This window comes from Pararge aegeria, chromosome 12 (genome assembly GCF_905163445.1).
Source record: "Pararge aegeria chromosome 12, ilParAegt1.1, whole genome shotgun sequence".
NCBI lineage: Eukaryota > Metazoa > Arthropoda > Insecta > Lepidoptera > Nymphalidae > Pararge > Pararge aegeria.
The window spans coordinates 17,227,494-17,250,319 of record NC_053191.1 but is presented as its reverse complement, the minus strand read 5'-3'; the positions used below and the strand labels follow the sequence as shown (position 1 = coordinate 17,250,319).

At 36.5% G+C, this 22,826-nt stretch overlaps 1 protein-coding gene across 1 annotated transcript in view; it reads left to right on the top strand.

Moving 5' to 3' along the window:
• LOC120627951 (lysosomal alpha-mannosidase-like) overlaps positions 1–20,427 on the top strand; it is a 32,288-nt gene extending 11,861 nt beyond the window's left edge. The window contains exons 12-27 of the mRNA XM_039896081.1: positions 232–322; positions 6,456–6,573; positions 7,228–7,385; positions 8,601–8,675; positions 10,100–10,267; positions 11,268–11,419; positions 12,800–12,921; positions 14,594–14,745; positions 15,183–15,309; positions 15,605–15,732; positions 16,269–16,383; positions 17,375–17,543; positions 18,132–18,232; positions 18,804–19,289; positions 19,494–20,001; positions 20,298–20,427. Of these exons, the coding sequence (XP_039752015.1) occupies positions 232–322; positions 6,456–6,573; positions 7,228–7,385; positions 8,601–8,675; positions 10,100–10,267; positions 11,268–11,419; positions 12,800–12,921; positions 14,594–14,745; positions 15,183–15,309; positions 15,605–15,732; positions 16,269–16,383; positions 17,375–17,543; positions 18,132–18,232; positions 18,804–19,289; positions 19,494–20,001; positions 20,298–20,427 (2,800 nt within the window). The remainder of the gene's footprint in view (positions 1–231; positions 323–6,455; positions 6,574–7,227; positions 7,386–8,600; positions 8,676–10,099; positions 10,268–11,267; positions 11,420–12,799; positions 12,922–14,593; positions 14,746–15,182; positions 15,310–15,604; positions 15,733–16,268; positions 16,384–17,374; positions 17,544–18,131; positions 18,233–18,803; positions 19,290–19,493; positions 20,002–20,297) is intronic.
• Positions 20,428–22,826: the final 2,399 nt, after the last annotated feature.

Below are 22,826 nucleotides of genomic sequence, written 5' to 3'. Positions count from 1 at the left end.
TGGTCATAAACTATATGCACGCCACTGCTTATCGGTATACTGGAATGCAGTATACTGGAATGTTAAGTCCATTGGCGGCACTTCTTTGGGTGGTAGCACTGGCCAAGGCCGAAGGTCACGGCCCACCAGACTGTTCGAACCCCAGACGTCCCACTTATAAGACGATCTTTCGATCAAAGCGATCACCACTGCGCCAGAGGTCATACGTATTATGAGATTTTTTTATTTCAGAATTTTAACTCCATCTTGGGGGGGAAGCAGACGTCCAAAAAACATACAACAATTTGTTGTTTGCCATCAGCTTAACATGAGTCAATGCCGCGTAAGTATTTTCAGGTTTATATTTAACTAGCTGACCCGCGCAGCTTCGTCTGCATCAAATATAATTAAAACATTTTTTAGCATTTCTATACCAGTCGTAACGTCTAAACGATCGTACGGAAACGTAGGTCCAATTTAAATAATTTCAAGAGGTATTTGCAGGTACATAATCAATTTTAACTATAAAACTATTTATTTGGATAAAGATTTGATAGGAACGTCACCATCTTAAGATTGTACCCGTGTTTTGATTGACAAATTATAAAAAAAGCGGTTATTGTGCCTCAACAGTCAGACATTTAGCCTCCCGAACTTTTTTTTGATTACTTTAAACATGTCCATCGATCCATAGATCCATACCTACATACTCACAAACTTTCGCATTTATAATATAAGTAAGATGGTACGCATGCATTCGATCGTTGTCCCATATGCCTTGCGACTCGCTGTTATCTTTGAAGATTTATGTCCTTTATCTCCGACAATTTTTATCAGATCTTCATTAAAATTACACAACACATGCTTGATAGTATACACTTTCGAATAAAAAAAGAATTATCAAAATCGATTAAAATTTGAGGTATCAAGTAAAATTGATAAAAAATTTCACTCTATTTCCCGGGAGAAGCTTATTGTTTATCGAAATAAAAAGTAGTCTTATATGTTGACCCGGAATATCAGCTAACACTATACCAAATTTTATTTAAATCCGTTTAGTAGTTTTAATGTGCTGCCCGGACAGCCAGACAGACAGACAGACAACAATTAAATAAAAATCTGTTTTGGACTCAGTGTCGATTATAAAGCATCCATCCCCCGGTCAAAATTTTCAAAATATATTAAATTTACAGAAATCTTCCAGTTACAGTTTTATTATAAGTATAGATGTAAAAAGCGCTTATAGCCCAGTGGCTTAGGCTCCCTTGCGGAGGGACTAGGTTCAATTTCCGGCAAACGCTTCTATTCCACCAGCCACACGTTAGATGAAGGATTTGGATTCAGACTTTTTTTTTCCACTGCCGTTTGGAACCCTCGTAGCTTTAGGTTTAAGTTGACGAACGAAGTTGTCACCATCCCCTTACAATTATGTAAACATATATGTATGAACAAGGAGTGGGGGCGCTGCAGTCGTCCTGTCATGTCGACTGTAGTGTTGATCTAATAACTAATTTCAATTAAAAATATTTACATCGGAAAAGTCCTAATAAAATATAGCGTAAGTGGAGTGCATTGTGCTTATAAACAAAAAGAAACAATAGTAAATGTGATTATTAAGAAAAACAAGAAATTACAATCAAAAGCCTGCAAGCCGCGAGTGAATGGTCCTGTTTACCAACGGGAACCTCAAACTGAACTGACACCAAGAGAATAAAATCTCCGTGCAGTGCCCGGCAACAACTGTGTGGTACTTAAAACTGTTTCGCCAAGTAAGTTGCTAGAAATTTCAAGAAATCCCAACAAAAATTTAAAAGTACAACGGTTTTTTCCGTGTCAGACACGTAACTATTATCACAGCAATAGTACCACCAAGAACTTACCAAGAAGACCGCAAAGACAGCCTGACATATTTATTTACTGCTAAGTTAATAGCTACATTCCTTCCAATCAAGTAAATACCAAAAAATCAAGAAAAAACATCGCGTAAAAAATCAGCGCCATCTACCACCAAGTAGTGCCAAGTTAACTCAAAACCGAACGACATGACATCTTTAGATTAGTACAAGACATAAAAGAAACGTTAAAAGAGTAGCGCCATCTAACGGCCAGTAGCAACCAAGCGACAAAAGGTTCCACAACCTTGTCACAGGTGGCACATCTAGTAGTTCAAAGCCTAATCCCTGTCTAATCCACTAAACACAGAGCCGGCAGTCGCACCTAGTCCGACCAAATCAAACACACAATGGAAGAACTGAAATCTCTTATGCTCAAGATGCAAGCTGATCTAGAAAGACAAAAAGAGGATTTAAAATTAATTGGGAATGAAATAGCTACCAAAATAACCCAAAAAATTGACGACAAGTTTCAGTTACTCGAACAAGAAAATCGACAAATTAAAGAGGACATCAAAGAACAAACTACTCGCATCGATTCTATTGAGAGACATCTGAGAAAAAGAAATATCCTATTTTTTGGTATCAAGGAAGAGGAAAAAAGTTATGAAAGTCTTGAAGAAATTGTCTTATACATAATAAATCAAACTTTAAATATAAACTGCGAAAGGACGGAACTTGAAAGCTTATACAGGAAAGGAAAAAAGGGCGATAGAGCAAGACCTATAGTGGTTACCTTTTCAACTCTGGGCAAGAAAATATTGATTCTGAAAAATAAAAATCGTCTTTTAAATTCAGGTTGCTACGTGAAAGAAGACTACCCTATGCGAGTTTTAGAAAAAAGGAAAGAACTACAAAAACTATTAGAACAGGAAAAGTTAAAGGGTAACAAAGCTATAATAAAGTACGATCGTCTAATAATATTAAATTCAACCAAAAATGGTACGCACCATAACAAACCAGAGCCCAGTCCTAACACTCGGAAAAGGGCACTGCCTCCATCACCTAAAACTTACAACAATAGTGGAAAAGACTCCACAAATATTCAAACCAACAAGAAGAACAGAGTCTGTCTCAAGGATTTTCTACAACAGAGAGATAACACTAGCACTCCACAAAATAGCAAGACGGGTTCTACCCGTAAATAGCAATCAAAGGATGAAACCCCTCACACTCTCCCCCAACGGCTGGTCTCCGCGGGAGAGCTAGACCAAAACCCTCCAGAGCAATCAAAAAACAAAAAAAACACACTTTACTTAGGCACATACAATGTAAGATCACTAGCGTCCGATGAAAAGCTTTTGGAACTTTTAAATGCACTTGAGTGTATAAAACTCGACATATTAGGACTATCCGAAACGAGAAAAGCAGGATGCCATATTGAAGAACATAGAGATTACATACTATGCTACTCAGGCTTAAAGAAAGGAATACATGGAGTCGGCTTCCTCATAAATAAAAAATTTAAAAACCACATAGTAAACTTTCAAGGGTTATCTGACAGAGTCGCTATCTTACAATTACTCAACAATAGCAAATTACTCTCCATAATTCAAGTCTACGCTCCAACAAAAGGCGCTAACGAGGAAGATATCACGACGTTCTACGACACCCTAAGGGCAGCTCAAACCACAGCAGGCAAGAACTGTATAGTAATGGGCGACTTCAACTCAAAGATAGGAGCTCCAACGCCTAACGAAAAACGTATAATGGGAAAATTTGGCGTAGGTACAAGAAACAACAGAGGAGAACAACTAATACAATATGCTAACGAAAACAACCTTTCAATAATGAATACCTATTATAAGATGAAATCCAACTCGAGATGGACTTGGCGTTCACCTGATGGCAAGACACTAAATGAAATCGACTTTATACTAACCGATACACGAAAAGTTTTTAACAACGTAGAAATACTTCACAAGATTTATTTCTCCTCGGATCACAGGCTGGTCCGAGCAAAAATATGCCTACAAAAAATTAAAAAGAGTCGAGCGAGCTTCAGCAAGAAATTACCACAACTAAACTGCGAAGTTGAGATAGAGATGTACAGAAAACACCTGATAGAGCACCAGAAAGAAGTGTGTTGTCAGGAGGGCGACACCGTCCAGACCTATTACAATAAATTAGAACGTTACATAACTCTAGGCCTTCAAGCTACAAAACCTACCCTTAAAAAGGAACCTAAGAAAGGTATAATTACCGATAGCACTAAAAAGCTCATTGCAAGACGATACCAACTTCAAAACACAAAACCTAAAACCCCCGAAATTAAAAGGGAACTAAGCGCTTTGTATAAAAAGGTGCCTCGGGCAATAAAGTCAGACTACAAAAAACATAGACACGCAATAATAGAAAAAAATCTCATTGAAAGAGGCAGCATAAAACGCGCCAACAGAGAGTTAAAACAACATAGGATGTGGATACCTAGCTTGACAGAACAGAAAATAGTATCCAAAGACAGATTGAGTATTCTTGAAGTGGCCACGACATTTTATAAACAGCTCTACAGCGACACACAAACTGACAGACATAACACATATACCACCAGCCAACGCCCCACAATCAATACAACAGATATCGAAGACTGGAGTGAGTATGAAATAATAAAAGAAATTAAACGGTTAAAAATGGAAAAAAGCCCCGGTCCTGACAACATTCCCAATGCTGCTCTTAAAACAGCTACGGACCTGTTAATTAATCCCATTAATAACCTTTTTAAACTTATAAAGTGCAGTCAAAAGGTCCCCAATCAATGGGCTGAGTCGCACATAACCCTACTCTACAAAAAAGGTGATCCAAAGGATATAAGAAATTACAGACCCATTAGTCTGTTAAACAGCCTCTACAAGCTATTCTCTTCCTGCCTCCTCAACAGAATAACCCCACAAATAGATAACCAACAACCGATAGAGCAAGCTGGCTTTCGTTCCGGGTTCTCTACCACTGACCACATACACACCATCGAACAAATTCTTGAAAAGTATTGCGAATACCAGAAACCCCTATATTTAGCTTTCATCGATTACAAAAAAGCTTTCGACACAATATTTTACGACTCTATATGGGAAGCACTAGCTCAGAATAATATACACAGTGTCTACATTAACATTATCAAAGACGTGTACGTTAAAAGCGTAAGCAAAGTGAAGCTAGAGACGCTCGGATCATTATTTCCAGTCAAAAGAGGAGCTAAACAAGGCGACCCACTCTCACCTAAGATTTTCATAGCAGTACTAGAGACAGTTTTCAAAACACTGAAATGGGATAACTTTGGAATTAGCGTTGATAACAAAAGGTTACAACACCTTCGATTTGCCGATGACGTGGTCTTGCTTACTGAAAATTGTACCGAACTGCAATACATGTTAAAAACCCTACAAGCTGCTAGCAGGAAAGTAGGCCTAGAGATCAACCTAGAGAAAACAAAGCTGATTACCAATACGACCCATATCTCTATATATATCGACGATGTAGAAATAGAATATGTAGAAGATTTTGTCTATCTAGGAAAACAAATCTCCTTCAAACCGCAAAATACTCTTGAAGAAGTGGAAAGAAGAGTATCAAAAACATGGAATAGATATTGGTCACTCCGAGAGGTATTTAAGGGCCAGTTACCTTTACGACTTAAGAAACTGGCTATGGATTCCTGTTTACTCCCATGCCTAACTTATGGTGCCCAAACCTGGACCCACACCAATAAAACAAAAAATAAATTGACAACCTGCCAAAGAGCAATGGAGCGTAGCTTATTGAACATTAGAAAAATTCAAAAGTTTAACTCACTTGATATCAGAGCAGAAACGAAAGTCATAGACTTCTTGTCACACGCGCTGAAACTAAAATGGCAATGGGCCGGACACATAGCCAGGCTGACTGACGACAGGTGGACCAAGAAAGTTACAACATGGACTGGCCCTAAAGGAAAAAGAAAACGAGGCAGACCCAAATCTAAATGGGCAGACGACATCTGCAGGATAGCCGGGACAGACTGGGTAAAGAAAGCCTCGCAACGAGGATCCTGGAAAGCTCTGGAGGAGGCCTATACCCGTAAGGGGTTCTCATCCACACATGACAAATAACACAATAAATGAAACATTATAATAATATCAATAATAAGTTACAATAACAATAAAAACCAAATGACCAAACTAATAAGAAAATACTATGACAAAAACAAAAAAAAAAAAAAAAAAACATATACATATAACTGCGACAATATAAAGATACTAAGTATACAAAAAAAGTACATATATACATTGACATGAAAACATGAAACTTATGCTGAGTAAATGCACGGTAATAAAAATTAACTCTGGTCAAGACTTATCTGTAAAATTTTGTATAAAATAGAATTTAAAAATCAATGTAAACTTTATATATTTGGAATGAGAAATAAATGGCTTTTTTATTTATTTTATTTATATGTATGAACGCTTCATAAGTGCGTGATAGGTCTACATGAACAAAGAAAATTTGAATTTTGAATTTGAATTAGTTGCCACCGAAGCTGGCAACTGGAACAATCTGGTAGGAGTACCAGATAAAAGATATTTGAATATAGCATGTCCATGCTCGCAGTTCGCAGAAGGGCAGGAGTCAATACTGCTGCTAGTGTACAACCCGCTCAGCGTCAAGACGTACCACCACGTGCGGCTGCCGGCCATTGCTCTTCACTACTCAATCAGAGACTTCAACGGTTAGTGCGTCATACCCCCTACAGAGAAAACCTTACCCCAAAGCGAATTAGCACGTTCCCAGGGTCTGCTGCCGTATTCTGTAACTTGTTTAAAAGTTGCTAACCGACACAACCTTTAGGAAGTAAGTAATAAGTTAAAAGAAAAATTGTGTGATAACATTTTTATATCAGTAAACCCAAACGTGCATACGTGGTGGTGGTTTTAAAAATATGAGTATGGTTTTTAGAAAAAACATGTTACAATGTTAAATATTTATAATATGAGGAAAAATAGAGATTTAAAAGGAGTAAATAGTGAGTTTAAACCCCTCGCACAAAATAGACGGGGTGAGTGCGTGTTGGTCTATGTCAGGTATTTCCCGAACAGATAAACCGATTTTAATTTTGTTTTTTTTGTTATGAAGTCGGGAATGTTCTTAGCTATGTTCAATGAAAATCGGTCCAAGATGACAGATTACATATTTTTTTCACAATTCCCTCGAATTTAAGGGCTTGACTAGTAGAACAATTTACACTGTATTGAAAAAGGAAATTTTTAAATTTATATTCAATTCAATTCCAATATTTTACTTATATCTTTTACTAATAAATAATCAAAAAGCGTAGAAACGTTTTGTTTCTTTATTTATTCTGCCACTGAATGTTTCTTTATAGATGAAGAAGTGGAGTACCAGATGGTGCCCTTACCGACAGCGGTCATCAATTTACCCGGACGGAGTTCCACCGCCATTCAAGAGCTGTGCTTCGAGGCTGAGAACATACCGCCTCTGGGCTTCACGTCATACTACATAGAGCCCATAAGAGATCAGCTGGTGCGTTGGCCACAGAATTAAGAAAATGCAGACCCCCATTCAGCCATTATTGCATGCCGAGTGCAGTGCATTGTGTCCAAAAACAGTTAAAGCGCCCCGCACACCACTTATTTAACAACCCGTTGCTAGCTCACAAATGTTTCCCATTTTATGTTAAACTCTTAGAACATTAGAGTTAAAATAATTATGTACTGTTAACTGCTAATGGGAATAAATTGCTAACCGCATGTTCGAGAAAATCTTCTAAAGTGGAGTGGTTTTGATGCTTCAATATAAGTCGTGTACACGGTTTCTGTGTGTACTTAATAGTGTGCCGTTGACTATAAGATATAGCAGCCTGATACCAGCAGCCTTAGTACAAAATTTGAGCTTTAATGTGAGGCTAATAAGATCCACTTTACTTCGATGCCCGAGCATTTCCATACTCGACAACGACTCTACGACTCAACGACGATTTGAGTGCGTGTGAGACCTGCAAACCACTGGAAATTTGATGTTCTAAAAGTAGCGTATGTTACTCTCTGTCCTTTTAACTATGCCAAAAAATCAAATTGGCTAGCTGCTTGATTAGAGCATGAAGAAAAGATAAACAAATACACAAACAAACACACTTTCGCTTTATAATATTAGTTAAGACGAACAAGTACGACAGACGTGCTTCTGCCTTGAAAATTAATAAAAAAAACTACCCCCAATCGCCAGCATTGCAGCGCCATTTACCAATTGTGATTCTGAACCATCCAGACCCTGCCTTAAGAAGGAATTTAGTGCGAAATACACAATAAAAATAAAGATGATAGAGACAATGAAGTACGTAGTTATAACAATCCACTCTTATACTCATCCTCTATACTATAGAAGTCTATATCACCCAATAAAAGTTGAACTGACGAAATTACTATAAAGAGTGGTGCGATTAGAAACGTCACAATACTCGCAAAAGATTTTTTCAAACGCGTCTAGCAATTTTGGACGACCTTTTGATCCCTGTACGAAACCGATTCTTACGATTCAGTGACTAAAATTAACACTAAATTAAAGTCTTTTCCTTCACTCTTAATTAGTAACGGACGTGACCAATATTTTGGCATGTCGTTTTGCAGATCTGTGACTAACCGGCTCCAAGGTGCAAAATACAAAAACGCCCTTTTTTCTACACGTATCGTTTTTTTTCGCATCTTTATTGTGTGTCAACTGTTATTATCTATTGTGCAGGCGGAAGGTCAGCTGGTGAAAAAATCTAAACAGAATCCCGATGCGGAACACGAGACGTCCTATATCTCGAACGAGGTGAGAACTTTGTTAAAATTGACCTCACTCTAATAGCCTATCACAGTCCACTGGACTAAAGACCTTCCCCAATAGGAGGGTCTGCCCATATTTACCACGCTGGGCAGACGGGTTGGTGGTAGTAGCTCGGAGAACGCTGCTGTTCTTCCTTCCGTCCTCCGTTATATTCCCCTAGTTGTCTCGCACGACATGCGCGAAAAGAGCAGTTGTGGTGACAACTGCATTCTGATCTGCCGCCATCACACGCCACTCATATTACCTTTTGATAAATTTACCACTGACGCCAGAAATTATTAACGTATTAAATTAGTAACGTAACATTCCAAGATTGATGAAAATCGTCAAATCAATCAGAGATTTTAGACACACTTCACAATCATTATTATTTCCACAAATGGACGTCTACTGATGGATAGGGGTGATGGGAATACTTTTTCGGTCTTCACATTACCAAACTAGAAGACGCTACAACGATCCTAATAACGAAATTGTGAAACGTGATCACAAAAATTGACCATATATACAACTTCCAAAGACTCGGACTTCGGTCCCCGAGCACGAACACCCGCTCGCAGGAAGATCTACCTATTGTTACGATCGAGCGTATTACCATGGCTCCCGCACAGCAGGGATTTTTTGGTACATTGTTGCCACTCCAGCACCTTGAGACCTTAACCTCCATTGGTTCGCTGATAGTTAGGTAGAGCTATGCCGGTAAACTTGGGCCCTACAACAATATTTCTGGATCCATTTTATTTTTGAACTGGAGGATTTTAAGGGCGGACGGTTTCGGAAACAAAGCATGCACTTTTGGTGATGCTATGAGGTTTAAGTATAAACTCACCGATAGTGCCAATTTATTTACATATCTTGAGATCTATTTACATATCTTGAGTATTTTTTATGGAAAAGGATACTATGCCATAAATTAACTTTCATCTCTCATACCGCTCACTTTATACCCTTCTTGGAAAGGCAGTGTGCAATAAAATATTATCTAGAAGGTAAATAGTAATCAATAGTTAATAATGGACAGTTGACTGGTACAGTGGGCAGTGATCCTGCTTTCTGAGTCAATGGCCGTGAGTACGATTCCCACAACTGGAAAATGTTGATGTAATGTTATTATTTATAAAGTTATTCATCAGTTATCTTAGTACCCATTACACAAGCTACGCTTACTTTGGTACTAGATCGCAGTAGATAATTATTTATTTATTTATAATACTTGACGTTTCAAAAGTGCTTATATTAGGCCTACTTGAAATAAATGAATTTTGAATTTTGAATAGTTAGTCTCTAACTACCGGAACGTTAAACGGTTTGACCTTGGCTGTTAGGTGGTAACTTGGCATGGACAAAGGAAAATATCCTCGTTTTAAGTCCTTTATTACATAAATCTATGTCAATTTCCAACTTTCCAGTACATAAAGGTGTCAGTGGACAAGACGACTGGTCTGCTGGAGTCCATCCAGCATACCGACGGCGCGAAGGTGCTGATATCGCAGAACTACTACTATTACAGCCAGAGCCAGCAGGGCTTGCAGTCCGGCGCTTACAGCTTCAGGCCAGACCAGGAGAGACCCACGCCTGTGCGTATGAATTAAAACCAGTAATAGATTCTACTTGCCGAAAGAAGGAAAGAATGTAGACAGTCAATTGGTGCAGTGTGCAGCGAACCTGCTTTCTGTGTCAGGGCTGAGGGTTCGAAAATGTTTGTGTGATGAACATGAACGTTTTTCAGTGTCTGGGTGTTCATTTGTATATTTTAAGTATTTACGTATATTATTCGTAAATACTTACTTTGGGGCTAGATGGCGATGTGTTTTTTTTTGTTATTGTTATTTGGGTGTACACAAAAATATAAAGCGGTGATAGCGCTGATTGGGTAGGAGCTCGACTTCACTTTCGGGGGGTAGAGTTCGAATCCCAGCACACGCACCTCTAAAATATCTTCAACGGCGAAGGAAAACATCGTAAGGAAACCTGCATGCCTGAGAGTCCCACATAATGGTCTCAAAGGTGTGTCCACCAATCCGCACTGGACCAGAGTGGTGGACTACGGCCTAAACCCCTTCTCACTGTGGGAGGACACCCGTGCTCTGTAGTGGGCCGGTAATGGATTTATGTGATGAGGACGATGATAGACAAAAATAAAAATATACTTCAACAAAGACTAAAGATATAAACAATGACAAGTATGATGTAATTCTAAAAGGGTCTCCACTCCACATGTTTATTGTGGTTATTGAAGACCCAGCACTAATCTTTCGTGAAGCCAGACGTGACGTTTGGACGGTACCTAGGCAGAGCTAGAGCACCGCTTTATATTAATGAAACTTAAGTAAAAAAAAGGATTACGTAGTTTTATGTAACCATGGTAAAAGTGAAACATTTTTTCACATTATAGACATTTAAATAAAAAAATTCGGAATAATATTTCATTGAACAACTTCATTGTCACTTCATCCCTTCTCCGCGGACGACCGTCACGCGACATGCAACACACAAACGAAAAGTTTGAGACGATGTTTCAGTGTCCAGATTGAGGAAATAAAGCTGAAAAATTCTCATTTTTATATTCCCGAGCAGGTGGCTGAAAAAGCTTCCTACCACAGCATCCGGGGGTCGCTAGTCAAGGAGATCAGACAGCGTTTTAGCGACTGGGTGACGCAAATCATTCGGTTGTACCGCGGAGAGGAGTTTGTTGAAATCGAATGGATTGTAGGACCTGTTCCTATTGGGTAAGGAATAAGGACGTCAATGTTATACAGTAGCCTCGCAATATATTTATAATAATAAAATATATATTAAACAAAACATAAGTAATTATCATGCATATCGTCCGAGAAAAGTTCAGAAATCCTAATGTAGTATTACACATAAGTTTCAACAATATATTAAAACACATTTAACCAATCGCGGTTACGACACGATTAAAGAATTCCTGCTTGAAAGGCCGCTTGGAAGCAGGCTACTCCGCTCTCATCTCTCACAAAGCAGAAAAATTCTAAAGATTGTTAAACTTTAATATGATGTTGGAAAAAAACAATCTGCTGAGTTTCTTGCCGGCTCTTCTCAGTGGATTCTGCCTTCCGAACCGGTGGTAGAGTCATTACAAACAGACTGACTCGACGATTCAAAAGTGCTTATAAACTAGGCCTGTTTGAAATAAATGCACTTTGAATTTTTTGAATTTTAAAAATATTCTATACTAGCTGACCCGACAGACCATTAAATGCTTTTCGTTTTCCTCTATTTGATATATACGCCGCAACTGTTCAGAGCACACGATTATAAAAAAAATACTAACCAATCAATTCAATTATTATTATCAATGGTGCCTATAACTCTGTTTTACAAAAAAAAACTCTTCTTCATACAATAGTTACCTATTCGCCGGAATTTGCACATTCTTTCTATTCTCTACTGTGTGTTGTTTTTCCCTTCTTCTCCACCTTATTTAAAGGAATAATTTGAATTCGTTGGTAACCCAGGTGCAGTTCTCCGTACTTCAAGGAAACTGATCTTAAGGGTGCCTTCACATAATTCTTCTTCCACCGATCTTTCACTATTCAGGCTGTTAGGCTTTGGAATGCCTGCCTCTTGAAATCCGAGAGGCACGGTCTATTACCATTTTTAAGAAACTTGTTAAAGATCATTTTTTGTCTGAATCTTCGGAACTTTAACATGCCTATTCCCTTCTGTTTTATTTGGGGTTTGTATATATTTACGTATTATTGATATTAATTATATGGGTATATATTAATTATTATCAGTATCTATATATTTTATTGTAAAATTATTATATGTATATATTATATAGGTATATATGCATGTTTATTTAAATGCACCACCTACCTCTCTTCTTCAGCTGTGTTTAACGCCTTTGGTTGCCTGGAAGAGATCGCTATGTAGCGATAAGGCCGCCACATTGTATACTTTTTGTTAAATTTTTATTTATAATTATACTATATGTTTATGTGGTGTACAATAAAAGTAAATTCATTCATTCATTCATAGTTTTTTTTATTCCGCCACAGGTTAGCCCTTTAATCTCCCAAATTTTAAATATTACAATGTTTATGTACTTACCAATCGAAATATTATTATCTATTTATTAGGACGGATCTTGGTAAAGAGGTGGTGTCTATATTCAAGACCAATATCAGCAACAACGGCGGGTTCTTCACAGACTCCAACTCTAGGCAAATGATGAAGAGAAGTTGCTGGAACGAATCTACAAGTAAGTAGGAGCCTGTATTGACCTTAAACGTTTGCCAGAGAGTCGCCGCGATTGCAAGAGAGTCGCAGGTTCAAACCCTGTCGGTTCCGATTTTTTTATATGCATTTCAAATTTATAAAATTGATAATTCCTCTAAGGATGGGTGTGAGCCGTCACGTTAGGCCAATGTGAAACATCGAAACTGTTTTGTTTAAGTTAGGCATAATAGAATAGATTACAACAGGAGTCAGATGTGGCATACTGAAATGATAACGCATTACAACCATAGTGTGATTTTGCTTTCTTTGTAGGAGGCTGAAGACTTTCATTGTTAAGTTCATTTTATTGTTAAAAATATTTTTTAAGTTAAACAGGCTATCCGTACATATGTAACGTAGTAAATAATACTGTATACACTAAACATCGACCATGTATAGTTGGTACATATAGCGTGACGATAAGTCGTCACGGCATGTATCGCCAACAATCAGGTTTACCCTCCCCTCGTCAAAGTCAAAATCAAAGTGAAAAATATCTTTATTCAAGTAGGCCCACTTTTGATGCGTACATTACATGAGAAGTACACGGTAGTGAGATGATGGCGATAGCCATATTCGTATATTTATATAGAAGTACACAGCAAACTTAGCCGGGTGGTTTTTTTTTTGTCATTTAAATTATTAGAACAGCTTATTAGAGCAATAATTCACACCCGAGCTTTTTTATCGATTACGTAGTCCTTTATACTATAATAGGACTTATCTGTAAGCTTAATATATGTTTATTAGGGTGGCGCAAAAAAAACGACTATTTTTTTTTTTTGAGTCTCGGATGAAAAAATGTTAGTTTTTGATGTTTTAAGAGCCCTCTCCAAAGGACAGCTCAAAAAAAAATTTTTAAGAGGTCACTCAAAATTTTTTTTCGTCAAATTTCGAAAATCGTCGAAAATCGAATTTTTTTTTTTTTTTAATTTTTTTTCTCGTTACGGTATAATTTTATAGACCAAAAAAAAATAAGTTTCTGAAAGTTTCAGTTAAAAATTTTAATTTTGAAAGGTCGCTCATAATTTTTTTTAATTTATTAGTAAATGACTTTAGATATTTTCGAGTGACCTTTTAATATTAAAATTAAAATTCCGGCCATTTTTTTTCCTTTATTTAGTACAATAATCTATAAAAATACACCACGAGATGAACTAAAAAATCAAGGATAACAAAAAAAACACAATTTTTTTCTAATTTTATTATTTTATTTGATCAACTACAACATTTTAACAGTATTTGTTGAGCGACCTTTCAAAATTAAAATTTTTAACTGAAACTTTCAGAAACTTATTTTTTTTTGGTCTATAAAATTATACCGTAACGAGAAAAAAAAAAAAAAAAAAAAAATCGATTTTCGACGTTTTTCGAAATTTAAAAAAATTTGGAGTGACCTCTTAAAAATTTTTTTTTGAGCTGTCCTTTGGACAGGGCTCTTAAAACATCAAAAACTAACATTTTTTCATCCGAGACTCAAAAAAAAAAAATAGTAGTTTTTTTTGCGCCACCCTAATGTTTATATATTTGTCTATATATAGATGTTTCACATAAATTATATAAAATGACTGTTCAGTACCTAGTGAGTTTAAACTTCAAAGTTAGTTACAGTTTTTGAACTTTACCTGGTGAGTAAGGTAAGTAAATCGTTAAAGGTCAGCAGCAGAAGAAGCATCTGCCGGCATGCTTCTACCCGGTGAGCTCGCGCATCTGCCTACAGTCCTGGAACAGCAGCGTGGATCTGTGCGTGCTCACAGACAGGGTCCAGGGGGGGACTTCTTATAATGAGGGGGAGGTCGAACTTATGGTGAGTACAACCTGCGCCATTAGTTAATATATTTATAATAATCTCACATGGCGAAAGTGATGATGCTGTCTAAGATGGTATGGACAGGCTGTAGTAGTTTTATTTTCCCCATTTTCCCCTACCCGTAGGGGTTGCCATGAGAAGAGCACCAGGGCTGGACGACATCGGGGGGGAAGTGGGGGATGTTGACCCGAGGGTGCCCCCTAACTCAGCTCGGTTCGACGTTCGCGCCTTCGCCTTTTACACCTTTCTTACCCTTTCATACCTCATCTTTCTAAGCCCCTCCTACCTCATTAGTGCCTCTGAATATGTTCAATAGAGGTTAAGTTCGTTTAGCAATAAATTTATCAACTTAAGCTTAATATCCAACCTATTCATGCTTTTCATAATATCTAATCTTTTAGTAAATTTTGTATTTATAGATACCGAATTTTCAGATTCACAGAAGACTACTAACGGATGATGGTTTTGGTTTAGAAGAGTCGTTAAACGAAGAGGCTTTCGGGGTGGGTTTGGTCGTTAAGGGCAAACACAGAATCTTCTTCAGGAATTTCAAGCAAGACGGTAAACCTTTTATAAAAACAATTTGTAAATAAAACGACTTTTTTGTGTAAAAATTTAAAATTGCTCATTATAGAAATATATACATTATATACCTAGACCACATGAAAAGATACCGTTTAAAACGAAAAAATATTTTTTCAAATCTGTATGAATGACGAAGTTGACAACACTGACACACAGTTGGAAACAATCATAAATTAAAAAAAATACTAAAGAATTTGATAACCGTCTTTCAAAAAAGGAAGAGGTTATTAAATTCGGTAGAATTTTTTAATATAAATAACTTCTCATTCAGTTGATGATCAAACATTTCCCGAGAGGGCAACACAGATGTCACGGAAATGGACGTACGAACCCTGGCTGTTCATGACCCCCGGTGAGAAGATCAGTCGCAGGAAGTGGCAGAATGTCAGGAACAAGAGGGTAAAGTAAAACTTATACTTTTATCCGTTTTCACTAATAGTAGGAAACGCTTAAATCGGATGGATGATGCCTAGAGAAAAAAAGCCTGAATCGGTGTCGTACCTTAAACCGGTGCCTAACATCGTTAGACATCACGTAAGAGTTCGTGAAACGGTTTTTTCTCTCGGAATCACCTAAATCACTAGGCATCCGATTAAGGAGATATCTTGGTTAAGAGGAAACGGGCAGTTCTGTTGTAACATGGGTTTTATATGACTGAAATACCCCTGACGGGTTAGCCCGTTACCATCATCTTATACTTACCACCAGGTGAGATTGCCGTCAAGGGCTAACTTACAGAGAAAAAAAAACAACATGTGTTAGGGTAGTATGTGTTTGTAAGGAATGAAGCCAGCACGGAAGTTACGCCAGAGGTTTGAGGAAGAAATCGGGTGAAATAGTATTCATAGGGCATCGATGAGAGCACAGCTTAAAAAACGAAAATTGAACTAGATTTGACAGTTCAATTTTGCAGCATGTTTTTTTTTTAATTCCAGTTCTCAGGCCTCCGTCTTCACGGGCTGCCGCGTCATATTCATATCTTGACGTTGGAGCCATGGAAGGCTGGCTCAGTTCTGTTGAGACTTGAAAACACATTAGAGAAGACACGTGGTAATCGTTTGTAAATAAGGACACTTTTGCTGTTCACTAATCATAATTTTTCGTGCACTTCCGTCGATCAAGATATTTGTGCACTTCTATTAAAATTGGTTTTCTTTTTTGGAAAACTAACGGCTATTGATATTTTGTTACAATGGCTAAATTAATTAATTTAACGAGTATGAGTGAAAGAAGGACTAGCGTTCGCATTCAAGTAATACAAAAGCACTATAGGGAGGTCTTTGTTTAGATGATGATTATTACGCCAGCAGTAGTTTTTGCTTCATATTAGAGCATGAGTGGGTACATTAAAAGAAAAAATCATATACCAATGTTTATGTAAGTTAGGGGGAGAGGGGGTATAAGCTTTGCTTACTTTTGCTGAAAAGGGGAAGGGAGGAATAAATAATTGTAATAAATCTGCTTACGTTATATTTAAATGGGACCCTACTCATTACATTTGGTATCATAAAACATTCAAAATTCTATTGGATAGAAGCAGGCTTTACTTTGCAGAATTCCATTATATATTATGAAAATTAATCTTAATTTGCTATACTTCGCGCGAGTATGGTGTAATTTATAATTTCTTCAATCCTTATACTCCATACCAAACAGATCTTCGGCAATGTACCCTCTACGTACGTTTCGCTCCGAAACCGGAGCATCCTCAGGAGATGTTTACTTTACAATGAATAAATGAATGAATTATTAAGTCATAAGTATTTTCATAATTCAAAATAATATACACCACTTATTAATTTGTAGGTTAATTTATATATGAGTACCAAACTAACATAGAAAACTAGGAAGGTTAAAGTATTATAAACATGTATCACCTATTATATAATTATAGTACTGTATGTTTCCGCAAAATAAATAAATAAAAAAATCTACCCGAACATTATTATTATTTACGGCTTTGGTTATTTTGCGCTAATTGCAGATTAATTCTAATTCTACCAGAAATCCATAACCTCATTAATATCGTCACTAACCACAGATCCACGCAAACAAGAGTCCCAAGTGCAAGATGAGATAAACAAATCATCACACATCACCGTGGAGTTGCGTAAAATATTCATTCAGTTTAAGATAATGATGGTCAGAGAAACTACGCTCGCTGCCAATCAATGGCTCGAGGATGCTAGACAGATGGACTGGAGCACCAGGTTGGTTCAAATTTTGTATTAAACGTAAGCTCATAGAAAAGTCCTATTATAGTTTAATGGACTACGTCAAAGATAAAATAGCTTAGGTATACATTATTACATTAACCAGGTTGCTCTTGAATAACAATGTGAGATTTATTTATTTAACTCTTTATTTCTATATAATAAAAACAGAAATATAAGGAAAAAAGTAGAATACAAGAGGCGGCCTTATCGCCTAATAGCGATCTCTGCCAGGCAACCTTCGAATTAAGAAAAAAAAGAAGAGGAGAATAGACTGCTGGTGGTACACATTTTTAAAATACTTACTTACATGCGAATACATAAACTTGTTTACACAAATAGATCAAAAGTACATACACATACACACAACACATATATTTTTATAAAGGTACTTTAAAGATAATAACAGAAGAAAAAACAACCTGCTAAGTTTGTTGCGGGCCTCTGCTTAGACGAGGGTGCGTTTGGAACTCTTTTTTACTCTTAAGTTGACGAATTTAGTTATAAATAATAAACAAATAATTGTAGCTAATTATGGCAACAAGGACAGCCGCAGTAACGCATGTTTCTATGAAACATTTTCAGATATGTCTATTCTGGAGGCGACGATGGAATTTTTCCTGAAGACAATCCTGACTATCCCGATGAAATCAAAGTTACGAAGCCAATGGACATTAAAGAATCGGGTAAAACTAATTGTAACTTCCTATTGGTAGGTATATACAACGTGTAACGTGAATAACGAAATACTATTTAGGGGTGCATAAGGAATCACCTTGTAAAAATTTCAAAACAAAAGAAACATATTTATTTTTCCATACAAACCGATTCAAAACATTCTAAGTGTTTACTTATGACAACCCTATTGAAGATAAACAACCGACACGCGCATAGTACTTAAGCTAATTGATCAACGCGTAAGTAACTAATAAATCAAAATTAATTCTGATTAATTTTGATTAATCAGGAGTCAATTGATTTTAATTTTGCATGTTTTGTTATTTTTCTTTCAATAAAAACTATAGAAGTGGTGTACACAAACGCTATTAGCGTTTCGGTTATACGGATAAGTCTCAGAGACAGTAAATAATGTATCTCCTAAAGCCTGTGAAGTAATATTTCGGTTTTCATCCTACACGTTATTTATTGCAATCTCTACTGTAGCTAACCCATTGAGTTCGAATATGTTTTCGTAACGAAATTCGATTATGTCCAACCTTATACTGACTGTGTAGACTGATATTTTATTTCTTTCAGCACTTCATTCAGACGAAGATGACTATACCCGAAAGAAAGTATACAGACATACAAATAGACGATACGATAAACCTTACAAAATCAAAAGTACCCACGAATTTGAAAGTAGAAGAAAACGATCAATTAATATCACAGATAATATTACAGACGTAAAGAATACGACCAAAGGCAAACAAGAAATAAATAAAAATATCGATGGAGAACCACAAATAAAAAATACAAAGTGGAGTAGAAGCGACACCGTTATTGACTTCGAAAATATCACTTCAAGACCGAAGATATTCAAAAACAGATCTCGACACCACACAACGACACCGAAACTTAGTTTTTTGTCTGTTAAAATGAACCCGTCGAATTTATTCGTCGATTTAAACAAAAGTGAGGACATCCCTTCGTCGGAGGAGGACGTTTCGTCGAACATAAAGAAACACTCTTCGAAAAAGAGGATAAATAGACCGAAAATTTTCAAAGACTACGATGATGCAGGTAACTTTTATCACTTATATAGACAAACAAAGTTCTTGAAAAGTAGCTAACGAGCGTAGGTTATGAATATTTAAATTATATCTACTTTGTTTTTAAAAATGAATAAGAGTCTTATTCTTTTATCAGATCCGATTCATCTCTATGAAATACATTAAAATCTATTCATTGTTTTTAATGAAATGAAAGAATTGCTTAATATTTCAGACCTATATCAAGATGATACTGACGATGGAATTACCAAATCAATGTACGATATGTACTACAAAAGCTATCGGAGCAAACCCCGCAAAACTGCATTCAAACCGCATCTAAGAAGTTCAGAAATGGATACCGAGCATTCCAGAAAACGCAGAAAGAGCGGAAGGGCTAACGACGACAGCTCTGAAACAACTTCTAGAAGAAGTAAGCATAAAAGGAGAAAAGGACCATCTATAGGGATACCGTTCTTTATTACCAATAGCAGATTAGATGAAGAAAGAGCAGAAGTGAGTCACAAGAGTAGGAAATATTATCCTGAGAAAATAGAACCAACACAGGAAAGACACGTACTAACTACAGGAAGGGAAGATGGAGCGAGACCGGTAACACCCCGTAACAAAAGACGTAGAGATTACACTGAAGGCTCTCAAGAAGAACAAGGGTCGCTAGAAGAGGAAATGGAGAACGAAGAAGAAGACAAACCAGAATATAGATATAGTCGGAGAAGTAAACGGTATGATCACCACTAACACATTTCATTACGATCGTCAAGAGAAGAAATTTAATTCCATTAACACATCCTTCAAAGGAGGAGGTTCTCATTAGAACGCATGTATTAAAAAACCTACATGATATAACGAATATTAGTACCTACTTAGTATCATGACTGACGGCCGATCTTTTATAAATCTACTCTTGTTGGCGCGGGTTATACCTGCACTTAATTCTCAACCGATTTAGGTGCTTTTATTTACACGATTCCAGCCAAAAGGTGGGGTTTTAGAACTTACCTTTGATTTATTTTTCCAGAGCAATCATAAACGACGAGCAAACCGAACAAAGCTCGGAGCCTGCGCCTGCGCATGTCATCACACTCAGGCCGACGCAAATACGAACATTTGTCATATGGTTTGAGGAGAGGAAACCTTACAATTTTTAGCTTACCTAAATATAGTAAGGTTTCAGCATCTTTATGTAGACAATCAGCTTCTGCGAGAAGATTGAAGTTGAAACATCGTAGTTTACTGCGTAATGTAACTTTTTTTTCCATTTTAACACCTCTTTATACAATTAGGTACGTGTCATATTATATTCATTACATATAGTATGTAGGTAGAAATAATAGAGTAGATAATTAAAAGTTTTACAAAAAAATCGGATTTGTTTCAAAGTGAACTGTGACTGATACAAACATGATCACCCCATAGTGAACAATAGAGCGAAATTTGGAGGCCAGGTAATAGTCAACTATGATAGTAGTGTGCTTATGCTAGTGTTCACACTAGCATAAGCACACTACTATCATAGGTTAGGTCATTAGGTTCACCTAACGATCAAAGCACACGCATTCGATACGACGTGATGAAAAAGACAATGCAATGTCTTTTTTAATACTAACCAGTGTCAACATTATTCCGTTGTAAACATGTAGTCCCCGTTATCCGTCCTCCTCAACAGGGACAGTGGCATTCAAACAAAATGATGACAACCCCTACATGTGGGATGATGAATACAGTGGGATTTGAAAGAAATGTAAAAAAAACCAGCTGTTGCCTGTGTTCTCTTCCGCCGCGATTATCGCGCTCTTTTCCAAAGCCCTTAGAAACCGTTTATTTTCCTAAAATAAATAGTAGCCTATGTTACTCCCCGTCTTTTCAACTAATTCTTTGCCAAAAACCAAGTTGATTGGTTAATTGGGGCGTAGAGGAAGGACAAACAAACAAACATTCATTTCGTATCTGTAATTAGTTAGGATAGGATGACTATAGTCGTTCCCTTATCATTACTTTAACAGGGACCATAATTCGGGCTAAACTCTATTTTAAAATTAATATTATGTGTATATCCATTAGTAACAATTTATTTTAATTTCTCTGTAACAAATGCAAACCATATAACCATATAATATATATCCACAGCAACAGATGTTACAACAATGTAAATAAAACGACGAAATAAAAAATATTAAATATTCATTTATTTTATTTCTTATAAAAACTGTTTGCTATAACCGAACCCTCTAGTTCTAGCTCAAATAGTTGAGCCGATAATAAGCTATTGCACATCTACGGATGAACCAAAACATGCATTCAAGTGAATTTTACCTTGGAGTCTTGCTATGAACATACTAGCTGTTGCCCGCGACTTCGTCTGCGTTTGATTTTGTTTTTTGATGTGGCATACATTTTGGTTGTAGTTCTAAAAAAAATTAAAGTATTCAGTATCGCTAAGCCTTAAATGAGGGGTTTGCTGCTGTCCGCTGAGGAGTTCTGTCCTCTATCTCCAACCACATTCATCAGATCTACACAAAGTTTGGGCAAAATTTAACACATATTATAACCTCTATAGTACAAAAATAATTATTTAAATCGGTTATAATTTGTCGGAGTTATGGTGTAAAATCGTCAAACACTTTCATCCCCTCTCGCAAAGGAAGCGAGCTTAATGTCGGGATAAATAGTATCCTATATTACTTCTAACACTTCCAAGAATATGTGTACAAAGTTTCATGAGGATCGGTTTAGTAATCTTTGCGTGAAAGCGTAACAAACTTACATTCACATTTATAATATTAGTAGGGATAGGGATAAAGATGAATTGCGACGTCATCATAAATCCAATATGGCGGATGTGACAACAGTATAAATGAAATGGTAAAACGGCAACCAACGTATTTGTACCCTCCCTCGATATTATTGACCAGTGAAAGGGTCCATACTCAGTGAGACCTCATGTTATAAGAGAACTTTTTTTTTAATATAAGGTGACCCTTGAATGCAATCTCACATGGTGGTAAGTGATAATGTAGTCTATGATGGTGGCGAAAACACTTATTAGGAAGTATGGCAGTTATATTAAAACCAAAACCTTAATTTGTTCTGCAATTCATAGTTGTTTTTTTTTCTAAAACTTGTTTGACAAAGTTAAAAAAAAAGTTTGGACTAAACTTGACTATAGGTCGACTATAAAATAATTAAAATTTATTGAGAAACTGTTAAATGAAGAGAGAGAAAATGACTTTTAATGAATAGAAAACCTACATGACTCCCAATAGTAGTTTTTTTTTTTTTATGTTTATGCTTTCACTTCAGTATATGTTTTGGCTCATAGCAAAAATAAATAAATTATAAATAAAAAACAATATAGAAATCATGACTTATGTATGAAAATAATTAATTGAAAACCATAAGATTATATTTTTTTTTTAAATAAACAATAAAACGTTATGTCATAAATACAAACAGGCTAGGAATGTATCGGTGTACCTCTGTACGTGAAGACGGTTGTCATCTTGAGATGCCAGTTTTTTGCACTTCTTTAAACCGCACTCCTCAGTTA